The 12,169-nt window shown below is 46.8% G+C and overlaps 1 protein-coding gene across 2 annotated transcripts in view; it reads left to right on the top strand.

Moving 5' to 3' along the window:
• The window catches only part of fbn3 (fibrillin 3), a 225,098-nt gene that overhangs the window by 160,473 nt on the left and 52,456 nt on the right, over positions 1-12,169 (top strand). For both annotated transcript variants that reach the window (XM_078555790.1, XM_078555789.1), the window contains 4 exons: positions 3,730-3,798; positions 3,882-4,007; positions 5,772-5,897; positions 11,320-11,469. In XM_078555790.1, coding sequence (XP_078411916.1) covers positions 3,730-3,798; positions 3,882-4,007; positions 5,772-5,897; positions 11,320-11,469 — 471 coding nt within the window. The remainder of the gene's footprint in view (positions 1-3,729; positions 3,799-3,881; positions 4,008-5,771; positions 5,898-11,319; positions 11,470-12,169) is intronic.

Genomic DNA, 12,169 nt, shown 5'->3' with positions numbered 1-12,169 from the left:
CAGACACAAGGAGCGCAGGGCAGCATGTAGTCCAAGGAGGAAGGGGCAGCAGAAGATGCCACTATGCTGCTGCCAGAGTTTACAGGTGGTGATGCAGCTACCTCAATATGTCCAAGGTGCAATGCCAAAGGAGGCTCTGCCTCTCAAGGGAGACCGTGACCTCCATTTGCCAGATGATTGGCCCTGAGATCAGCTCTGACTGTGTGGGTGGACACCCCATGCCAGTGGCTCTGAAGGTCACAGTGGCCCTCAAGTTCAATGCCTCCAGCTCTTTCCAGGGGCTCAGTGGGGGACCTGTGTGGAATCTCCCAATCAGCTGTCCACAGTTGCGTCAAGCTGGTGACCCACACTCTGTTCAGGTGGGTACTGACCTTTATTCTTTACCGTGTGGGTGAAGCCAGCCAGGCTGAGCAGGCCAGAGGGTTTGCAGCGATTGCTGGGTTTCCCCGCGTCCAGGGTGCAATCGACTGCACACATGTGGCCATCGAGGCACCAGCGGCCCACTGGGTGCCTTCGTCAACAGGAAGGGATTCCACGCCATGAGCGTGCAGATAGTGTGTGACCACAGGATGCAGATTCTGCAAGTCTGTGCAAGGTACCCTGGCAGCTCCCATGATGCGTACACCCTGAGACACTCCCAGGTGCCGAGGCTGTTCAGTGCTCCAGCCCGACTGGATGGATGGCTGCTGGGTGATGAGGGCTGTCCATTGAAGAGGTGGCTCATGACGCCTCTCTGCCACCCAAGATCAGAGGCAGAGAGGCTTTACAATACGAGTCATGCCCCCACAAGGGCAGTGGTAGAGGGGACCATAGGTCTTCTCAAGATGCGCTTCCAATGCCTGACCGCTCGGGGGAGCACTAGAATACCTCCCAGATTGGGTGTCACTGATCATAGTTGCATGCTGCACACTCCACAATCTGACACTGGCAATGGAGGACCCACTGGAGGAAGGGGATCTTGACGCAACTGCACAGGCCATAGAGGATGAGTCCAGCAGTGAGTCAGAAGATGAGCATGGTGAGGAGAACGCTGAGGGTGTGGAGCCAGATCTCGGTAACTTCCAGGGAGGCAAGGACACCAGGACACCTTGATCCAATGCTAGGCAACAAAGATCGGCCTCAACCACATGCCAGAGCTGCTGCCTCCATCCTGGTTGTCTGAAAGAACCCTTTCATTTGAACACAAAGAACAGTCCATGCCTGTGCAATAAAGTTCAGAGCCACCTACGTCCAGCATTACATACTGGTGTTTCCCTCACCAATGAAATAAAAAGGTGAAGCATACTCAGGTCATGATGACAAAAACACAATTTATGTCATTCTGACAATTCAATAATCTTTACAGAAACGTTTCAGGTATTCAACATCGGATCAGCATACTTAAAGTTAACAAAAATGAACATAAAATCACCATTGACCTGCCCCTCTTGTGCTCATGGTGCCTTTAACTTATGATTGCGAGTGCTACATCTAGGTACTCCCCCATCGCTGGCACCAGCATTGGAGACAGCCTGCTGACACTGCTGTCCTGTTGGCCTTGATGACTTTGGTGGTCATCCTCTGGCCAATGGAGCCTGTGCTGGCCCCAACTGGAAAGGAGCAGCCAGTGCCATAGCTGGCATCTCCCCGGTCGCCACAGCCTCATCAGATGTGATGGTTACTGGCTAAGGGGCAGGGGGAGCTGCTGCCGTCAAACAGAGCGCACTGAGAGGAGCCCATAGAGACGACAGGCAGCTCGTGCACCAACGTGAGTTCACTGTGGACCTCCCTGCTTTCCATTGATGGATAGGCACCTAGCTGGGATACTGGGGGCCTCATCCATCTCCCACATTGGCACTGACCACCTGAGGCCATTACCTGTGTGAGGGCTCACAGGTCCGAGCGCATCCCCAGGAACCCCTGATTCTGTCCCTGGAACTGCCTCTCCATGAGAGTCGCAACTATCTCAATGAAGGAGGCAGTGCACTCAGCCATGACGGTCAACGCAGTGCTCACACTCCGCATGGACTCCTCCATCATGGAGACCATGGCACGCATACCCTCATAGATCTCCGCCAGATCCTCCTGCACATCAGACTGGAAATCCAGCATCTGCCGCCTAATGGACGACTCCAGAGGCTCATCATCTGCCTTCAACTGAGCCTCATCCTGGTCCTCAGCAGTCCTCTGACTGCCATCGCCCTGGGCACTCTCTGCCTCTGACTACACCGCAAGCAATTGTGAAGTGCCCTCACCAATGTGCACCAGATACTAGCTGCCGCTCTAATGCCCACCGAGGTGCTGGTATCTGTGCTGGTGCCTGCTTCAGAGAGCGGGTGTGGCGCAAGTGCAAGTGACACCCGGCGGTCCTCCAGTGTCAGGGGTGGCTCTTTGGGGTCCGGAGATCGAATACCTGCTGGCAAACCTAAAAGGGAGAAGAAGGACATGTCATTAGTTAAAGTCATCACACTGTCACTGTGCATCCCAGGCTCTCTGGTGAGACAACGGAGATCTGCATCATGGTGCCCTTGTCTTCCAATGATCAATGGGGTCTCCAGGTTCGAGGCTCACATCAATGAAAAGACTACACCAGAACGGTTGCACAAGCTGAAATTCTCACCTCTGTACACTGGACTCTAACCTTCGTCTGGCACCTCCGCCTCTCCATGCCCGGTTGCACATGGGGCGTGCCGTCTCTCAAGCTCCAGGGCATCTTGCTCATATCTGGAAAGGATTAGGAGGCTAGCAGGGCCTCTGCCGGTCCGCAACCCTTTTACATCGTTGTGGGTAGTCTTCTTGATTAGCCCATTCTGTACCTGCAGCACCATTGCAGCCTGGCCAACCCCAGCTGAGAAACACCTCCCAGGGCACATCCGAGTCGTGGGCCTCGAGCCACAAGACACTCAGTCCAAGCAGCCAGGTCTCATCCCCTTGGCCAGCTTGGCGTGATTGACAGTTGGCACTCAGACACTAGTACCCCTGAGGTCCAAGGGGTTGGGGGGGTGGGAATTGCCACACCTTAACACATCTGCACACTGACCCATGCCAACATGGGACTCATCCTTCCTGAGCGTAGCAGGTCATTGAAGCGCTTCTGGCACTGCACCCATGTGCACCGCACCACGTCACACCTGCTCACCAGTGCTGCCACCTCCTCCCATGTCCTCTTGGTGAGGTGTGGTGGCCTCCTCCTCCCATCCCTGGGAACAAGGGTGTCCCTCCTGGCAGCCACCGCCTCCAGGAGGACAGCAAGGCACTCATCAGAGAAGCGACGGGCCAAGTGCCCACCTGACCTGCCCTCTCGCCTGCCGTGTCCATCTGCACTCGGGTCCATCGTGCCAGCTCAGGAAACGTCCTCCGTGGCAGCCATCAAGGGGTTGCCTGGCCTGATTTTAAACCAACCGCCAGGTCGACATTGGACCCGGTGGCCGACAGGCCCCCGCCCTGCTCGGCCCTTCCCGGTCAGTGCGGAGCCACATTTCACATTGGGCGGGCTTGAATTGACCCGCCAGCATGAAATCGCGGCTGGGGCACGACCGCAGGCAGCAGTCAGATTCACAGCCGGGGCCCAGGTACCCCCGCCCGACAAAGTGAAAATCCTGCCCAAGGTAACGGTGAGAAATTCAAATTGAAGATTTGAGATGTAATAGAATTTGAAATGAGGAGAGACCATCAATCAGGTGATAAGCTTTGTGTTAACTGATATACAGACTTCAAACACTTATTATTACAACATAAATTCTATTGCAGCTGAATACAAGACTCTGTGCCCAGGAGGAGAAGGTTTCAGACCAAACCCCATCACTGTCATCCTTGAGGGTAAGTAAGCCATTTCATTAAAATCTTAATTATTAAGAGAGCATGTTATAGACTGCAATGTGACTGCTGATTGTCTTCTGCAGATATCGATGAGTGTCAGGAGTTACCAGGCCTATGTCAGGGTGGAAACTGTGTTAACACGTTTGGCAGCTTCCAGTGTGAGTGCCCAGCTGGATACTACCTAAATGAGGATACCCGTATATGTGAAGGTGAGAATGGACTCTGAACCCTGGCTTCAACTTCAGGTTTTTGAAACAAGAAGGAAGCTGCAGTTATTGTAGAAATCTTCACCTCTAGCACTTCTATCTATCCATAGCTTTAACCCTTGAATGCTGTGAGGTCCAGGGAACCTCCTATCTCCTTGGACTGACTGGTCTGGCTTGTTTTCAGTTTATGGAGCTAAATAAACAATTTAACTAAAGGTGAAAGAATGTGAACACTTTAATTCCGTTGTTGTTATTTCCCCAATCTCTCACTTTGCTTTCCGTACTTTCCGATCTAACTCTGAGCTCTCTTGATCTGTCCTTCTGTAAGTCTCTGTCTATGCATTACCCCCATCCCTCTGGATTAGCTGTCCCTTCTCATATCCCTCTCCCCATTCTCTGTCTAATTGATACTGTTCTAACTTTCACTTTATTTGCTTTTAAGTGATATATCTTGTCTTTTAAACTTCTTGTATGTTCAGTGGGTTTCACAAAGAGATTCTGAGTCTTATATGGTTGAACATTAAGTGTTTGTTGGTAACACCTAACTATGTACATATAAATGGTATAGCCCAAGCTATGAGCTAACACTATGCTTACTTCTACACAGGTCTCTTCCAATCCACAACTGACTCTAGTCTCAGGTCATGTGTTTCATCACATGACACTGTGGGCAATACTGTTCCCAGTCCCACATTAACCCTTGCAATGCCAGATACCCTTGTACTACAAAACTCACTTTCCTAAAATCCTTTACATATCTCTTTTTCCTGATTCACAGTCTTTAGTTGAGAGCCAATTTTGAAAAAAAAAACTGGATGTTTCTCAATATCAAATGCTTTTTTAAATAAATTGATGGACTCTGATTCAACAACAGTTTGTGGCAAAGCATTCCACATTAAAGCCACCCTCTGTATAAAGATTTTTAAAAACCTCTTGAATTCCTTTTATGATGATCTTAAATGTTGGCACTCTCATTGCTGTTTTAATTACTATTGTCACTATTTACCTTCTCACACTTCTCCTTAAACTTTGAAGAGCCAACCCAGATCACCCCCAAACCTTCTTAGCAGTGAAAAAGCACTAATTCCTTAAGGCTGTCTTTATAAATATTCTAATGAATCAATGCTGCACTTTTTCCATTAGTTTTATATCCTAATAACATCTTGTTCACTCAACATAACCTTGTTTCCATTTACATCTTACATCCTTACCAACTTGTGCTGCATTTTAATGATCTGTTCATCTGCAAACCAAGAACCCTCTGCTCAACCCAAACCATTTAAAATCTTAACATTTCAGATGTATCGCATTTCCCTACTAGTATTTCTAAAATATATTACATCTCATTTTTCTTCATTAAACTGTGGCTGCCACCTATGTGCCCATCCTGTTGGCCTATCTCTGTCCTGCTGCAATCTTTCACAATCTTCCTCATATTTGCAACACACCAACAATTTGTTGTGATCAGTGCATTTCAATTCAATTCCTAAGTCCAAACCAATTCTGCATAATGTAGACAATAGCAGCCTAAGGAACATCACATCTACTCTAAGAAACATCCTTTTACTCCAAACCCATTACTTTCTGCCTTCCAACCGTTTCTCTATCTGCTTGGCCACATTCTCTATATGTTTGCCAATTGTCTGTTACATTTTACCTTATTAAATTTGAAACTCCATAGATACCATATCCACCACATTTCCTTTCCTCTCCGCTTGTCCTTCTATGATGGGATTTAATTAATTTTAATGGCATGTCTTTATTCAGATATCGATGAATGCACCACTCACATCGGAATCTGTGGGCCTGGAACATGCTACAACACCTTGGGCAACTATACCTGTGTCTGCCCTCCGGAGTACATGCAGGTCAATGGAGGAAACAATTGTATGGGTAAGAAGCTTGCATTGTGCCAAGTGCTCAGATATACACAGACAATATGATGAGCTACATGAAATACTCACAATAACTCACAAGGGTCAAAACTATATGGGAGTGCGGGTCAGCTTCATGCACAGGGACACTAATCGTATATTCAGAATGTAATTCCAAACTACAGTGGAGTTAAGAACATTACCCAGAATTTACACCATCTAAGACACTTCTTCAAATACTAGTATTATGTGGTGTAATAGTGAGACAATATCTCTTTAATCCATCAGAGTTCTTCAGGGAAGGGTTCCTCAGAAACCTCTATAGTGTAACAAACCCAGACCCATGGGAGCAGCTGTGGATCATACACACAATCTGACCACTTTTCTTCAACCTAAATAAATCAGCCCCTATTTACACTTAGGCCTGGATTTTCACCAAGTCAGGGTGACTCAAGGGCCCTTTAAAAATAGTGGGCAGGTCCTGATTCCAGGATTCCCAAACCAATTCCTGAGCTGTCTGATTTTCAGGAGTGCCTTTTAAGGATGCCGGCCGGTTCAGGTCAGACACCCGCACCCAGCACTCCCAACCTGGCCGGCTGCATTGCAGAGATAAGCATGTTCTACTTCTCTGAAATTTTCATGGAGTCAGGCCAGGCTTTTAAAAAGTCATGGTTCATGGTACCTCAGAGCTTGGCATAGGGGGCATGAGGGGCCATGGGGGTGGGTGGGGGGTATAGCCTGGCATGGGGCAGGAGATGTGTGTGGGTGTGAGGGCTGAGAGTTGGAGGGCCTTTCTGCTTTTATTTTAACTGGGACAAAGTCCCACAGCTCCAAGGCGGGCCTTTTAAACAGCCCACCTCAGCACTTGGCAGCCCCTGTGGCTGTCTCCGAACTCTTCCCCAGATCGGCTGGCCTGACTGCAGCCTGCACCTGCTGCACAGGAATGGAAATCCAGTCCCCGCAGGCATTTTCTCCTGAGGTGAGCAGGTCAAGCCAGGAATTTTCCGTTTCCCGCAACCCACCATGGTGATGAAAATCCGGGCCTTTTAGCACCTAATGAACATCAGTAGAAAAGGCCAGCCTGTCATTTTACACAGGTAACATATACCTGTGCAGAAGGTGATCTTCTGCATGATGTACACTTTGCCTTTGTATGTAACAAACTTTGTGTATAGTGGATACTGCTGTATGGTTCTCATTCCTATATAGCATTCATTTGTATATAAGTGGCACTTCCATCTAATTTCCACTTATATGTAGCACTCAGTCCTATATAGTGCTGACTTGCATAAGTAGACATTTCTATAATGTTCATATATGTACTGCTCGCTCTTATATAATGTTCAATTATATGAAGCAAGCAGTCCCATAGAGTGCTCATTCATTGATAACATTCAAAAGCAAGCACTCCATTATGGCAATTACTTCTATCACATTCACTCCAATATGGCTTTCACTGCTATAGAATGGATACTCCTACACAGTGTTCACTTACATATAGCATTCATTCCAATATGGTGCTGTTATTATTTAATGTTGAACAGTCCTAAATGGTGCATATTCGTATATAATTTTCACTTATAGTGGGCACACCTATCTGACAGGTAGGTACTCCTACATGGCTGTCAATTATATACAGCCCTGCTTCTAGATTGTATCCATTTATAATGCACTCCAGAACTGGATATGGATTTTCCACCACAATTGTGAATCAGGAGGTGAAAGGGGAGGAGGGACTTAAACACTTGCAATCACCAGAGAAAGGTTTTCTGAAAAAATTATTAGAACTAAAAATTGACAAATCCCCAGGTCCTGATGGACTTCATCTTGGGACCTTAAGAGAAGTGGCTGCTGAAATAGTAGATGCATTGGTTTTAAATTTTCCAAAATTCTCTAGATTCTGGAAAGTTCCCAACAGATTGGAAAATAGCAAATGTGGCTCCTCTAGTCAAGAAAGGAAGGAGACAAAAAAAGCAGGAAACCACGGGCCGGTTAGCTTAACATCTGTTATAGGGAAAATGTTGAAATCTATTATTAAGGAGGATAAAGCAGGGTACATAGAAAATCTCAATGCAATCAGGGAGAGTCAACATGGTTTTATGAAAGGGAAATCAGGTTTTACTAATTTATTGGAGCTCTTTGAGGAAGTAACAAACAATGTGGATAAAGAGGAACCTGTGAATATGCGATACCTAGGCATTTGGCAAGGTGCCACATCAAAGGTTGGTAGGCAAAATAAGAGCTCATGAGTAGAGGATTGGCTAGCTAACAGGAAGCAGAGTAGGCATAAATGGGCGGGTTGGCAAGATGTGACGAGTGGAGCGCCACAGGGATAAGTGCTGGGGCCTCACATATTTACAATTTATATCAAGGGACCGAATGTATGGTTGCTAAATTTGCGGTTGATAAAAAGGTAGGTAGGAGAGTAAGTTGTGAAGAGGACATAAGGGGTCTGCAAAAGGAATATAGATAGGTTAAGTGAATGGGCAGAAATGTGGCAAATGAAGTATAACGTGGGAAAATGTGAACTTATCCACTTTGGTAGGAAGAATAGGAAAGCAATATATTATTTAAATGGAGAGAGATTGCAGAACTCTGAGGTACAGAGGGATCTGGGTTTCCTGGTACATGAATCACAAAAGGTTGGTATGCAGGCACAACAAGTGATTAGGAAGGCAAATGGAATGTTGTTGTTTGTTGCAAAACGAATGGAATATAAAAGTACGGTGTTTTGCAACAGTTGTACAGGGTATTGGTGAGACCACATCTGGAGTACTGCGTACGGTTTTGGTCTCCTTGTTTAAGAAAGGATATTAATGCGTTAGAGGCAGTTCAGAGAAGGTTCACTTGATTGATACCTGGGGTGGGAGGGCTATCTTACAAGGAAAGGTTGGATAGGTTGGGCTTGTATCCATTGAAGTTTTGAAGATTGAGAGGTGATCTTATTGAAACATATAAGATCCTGAGGGGACTTGACAGGGTGGATGCTGAAAGGATGTTTCCCCTTGTGGAAGAGACTAGAACGAGGGGGCACAGTTTAAAAATAAGGTGTCGTCCATTTAAGATGGAGACTAGGAGAAATCTTTCCCTCAGAGGGTTGAGAGTTTTTGGAACTCTCTTCTCCAAAGAGTGCTGGAGGCAGGGTCACTTAATATTTTGAAGGCAGAGCTGGATAAATTCTTGGGAGTCGAAGGGTATCAGGGGTAGGCAGGAGTGTGGAGTTGAGGCCACAATCTGGTCAGCCATGATCTTATGAAATGGTGGAGCAGGCTTGAAGAGGCTGAATGGCCTACCCTTGCTCCTAATTCGTATGTTTGTAAGATGTTGTAGAACAGAATTTCCTCTCTCAATTCAACATCAATCTGGGCCAGCAGGGGAGGAAAGTCAGCCAGAGAGTCATCAGCTGCCAATTGTGTGTTTTACATTGGAAGTGACAGCGGGTTCCCATACATCCCAAGACAGTATGTTTTAAATGATTGAAACTGATGGTAAGAAGTTGGGAGACTTATTTTCCAGCATTCCAGCATTTGTCCCAAAGCAATGGTGAACGCAAGCAAGACTGGGAGTGACACACGGGGTAAAATTTTTAGCTCGGCGGGTGGGCGCACACCTGACTCGACTGACCGCAAAATGACACGTGATGACATTGGGCGTGCGTCCCGACATCATTGTGCATTTGCGCGGTATTTCAGTCAGTGGGTGCATGCTGGAGTCAGCAGTGCACCCACCGACAATCAAAAGGCCTATTAAGACCATTAACAAGCTAATTGAAAGGAATTTTTCCCTGCCCATCCAACCTTATGGTTGGCGGGCAGGCAAAAAGGCCAAGAGGCCTTTGCATTTTTTGGAAACCTCATCCATGGGTGGGATGAGTTTTCCAAAAGAAAATAAAAATCAAATAAAACCTTTATTTTTTTCATTAATAACATGTCCCTGCTCATGTGACAGAGTCACATGAGGGGACATGTTTCATAACATTTGTGAAATCTTTAATTTTTTTAATATCAGTTCATCTCCCTGAGGCAGAGAGCTGCCTCAGGAAGATAATGTAGCGCGCACTCGTGCACATGGGCGAAGATCGCACTTGCCCGGCTCACACTCCTCCCCCTGCCCATACAGGCAGCGCTCAGCACTGCCGCTCATGTTTCACGCTAGGCGGGCTTTAATTGGCCTGCCAGCATGAAATTGCCTTCCAGGCCCAATCACGGGCAGCGGTTGGCTTCCCAACCGTACCCCCATCGAGCCCACACGCCAAGGGCAAAATTCTGCCCACTGTGTTGCTACATTGTTGGATGGAGAAGGAAGGCTTTAAATACAAAGGCTCCTCTCTAGCTGATTGTACTGTCCCTGAACCATGCAAAGCCATGGTTAAAGCCCTGTGCTCCACTTCAGCTGACTTGGAGGCTGTCAGCCTTAATACATGGTAACCCAAATAAAGCCTGCCATTGAGCTTTGCATGCCTCCCCATGAACCCCACTCCACACTAGTTCCCAACGGAGACAGGAATCCTGACAATAGCCTACCAAGACTGAAGAAGCTGGTCTTGTTCTCCTTTGAGAAGAGAAAGTTGAAAGGAAATTTGATAGAGATGTTCAAAATCATGAGAATAGATAGAGAGAGCTGTTCCTTGTTGTCAGGAGGATTGAGAACTAGAAGACACCAATATAACAAGAATGGCGAAAGAGCCAACATCAAATGAGGAAAAACCTTTTTGTGCAGCAAGTGGTTGGGATTTAGCATTCACTGCCTGAGGATGTGGTGGAGGCAGATTCAATCGTGGCTTTCATAAGGAAATTGATTAGCATCTGAAGAGGAGGAATTTGCAGGGCTATAGAGAAAGGGCGATGGAGTAGGACTCAGTTGTTCTTGTGGAGAGCCAGTATGGACATGACAAGCCAACTGGCTCCTTCTGGGCTGTAACCATTCTACAATTCTAGTCTGTGATTCTAAGAACATTTAATTGAGCCTGATCTCAGGACCTGGCTGGAGTAGGAGGGGTTGGTTGTGGGGAGGGGGGTGTGTGGTCAATGAGACAACAACTGCAACAATTTGTATTAATAATATAGTTAGACGTCTCAAGGCACTTCACAGGAATATCAACAGGCTTAAATTTGACACCAAGCCACAAAAAATTTGGAGAGGCAACCAAAACCTAGAACAAAGGGATAGGTTTTAAGGAGCATCTTAAAGGAGGAGAGAGAGGTGGAGAGGCTTAAGAATGGAATCAGCCCTACCCCTTTGTGTTTTTATGTGAAAATCACTGGTACCTCTTCCTTTGTCCAAATTTGCTCAGATAGCATACCTGGGAGTCAGATCGGATTTTTCAGCCTAAGTTGTTGTCACTTGTATATAGGTTACACTCAGTGGTTTAGCTGTGACTGAGAGAAAGTTTTATATTCATCAGGCTGATTTAAAGGTACTTGTTTTCTGAATTGTGATAGATATGAGGAAGAGCGTCTGCTATAGGAACTTCAATGATACGTGTGAGAACGAACTTTCCTTCAACATGACCAAGAAGATGTGCTGCTGCTCGTACAACGTGGGCAAGGGATGGAACAAGCCGTGTGAACCCTGCCCAACCCCGGCCACACGTGAGTCAGGAACAGATGATGGGTCATGGAGTGGGGATGGGTGGGGGGTAGGGGGGTGGGGTGGGTGGGGGGTGGGGGGTGAAGATTTGGAGGGATTGTAATCTATCATTTAACAAAAAGATTCTAGACTAAGTAGTGACCCAGTTAACCTATGATTGTAATGCTGTGGATAGTGATGGTCCGTGAGGTGGATGGTGATGGCCAGTGCAGTGGATGGCGGTGGTCTGTGAGGTGGATGGTAATGGTCAGTGGGGTGGATGGTGATGGTCAGTGGGGGTGGATGGTGATGGTCATTGGGGTGGATGGTGATGGTCATTGGGGTGGATGGTGGTTGTCAGTGAAGTGAATGGTGGTGGTCAGTGAGGTGAATGGTGGTGGTCAGTGAGGTGAATGGTGGTGGTCAGTGAGGTGAATGGTGGTGGTCAGTGAGGTGAATGGTGATGGTCATTGAGGTGAATGGTGATGGTCAATGAGGTGGATAGTGATGGTCAGTGGGGTGGATGGCAGTGTGGTGAATGGTGATGGTCAGTATTGTGATCAATGATGTTGATTCTGTGATGACTCTGCATAAGATAAAATGATGACTATAGGCAAGGTGTGATGACGGTATCTAAGGCGAAATGTTAATTGTGCACTGACTATTAAGCAATATTTTTAAGATGACTGTACATGAGGGGAAATGATAACTACACTGTAAGTC

Source organism: Cetorhinus maximus, chromosome 13, assembly GCF_964194155.1.
Source record: "Cetorhinus maximus chromosome 13, sCetMax3.hap1.1, whole genome shotgun sequence".
Taxonomy (NCBI): Eukaryota; Metazoa; Chordata; class Chondrichthyes; order Lamniformes; family Cetorhinidae; genus Cetorhinus; species Cetorhinus maximus.
This window is presented reverse-complemented; position numbering and strand designations above follow the sequence as displayed.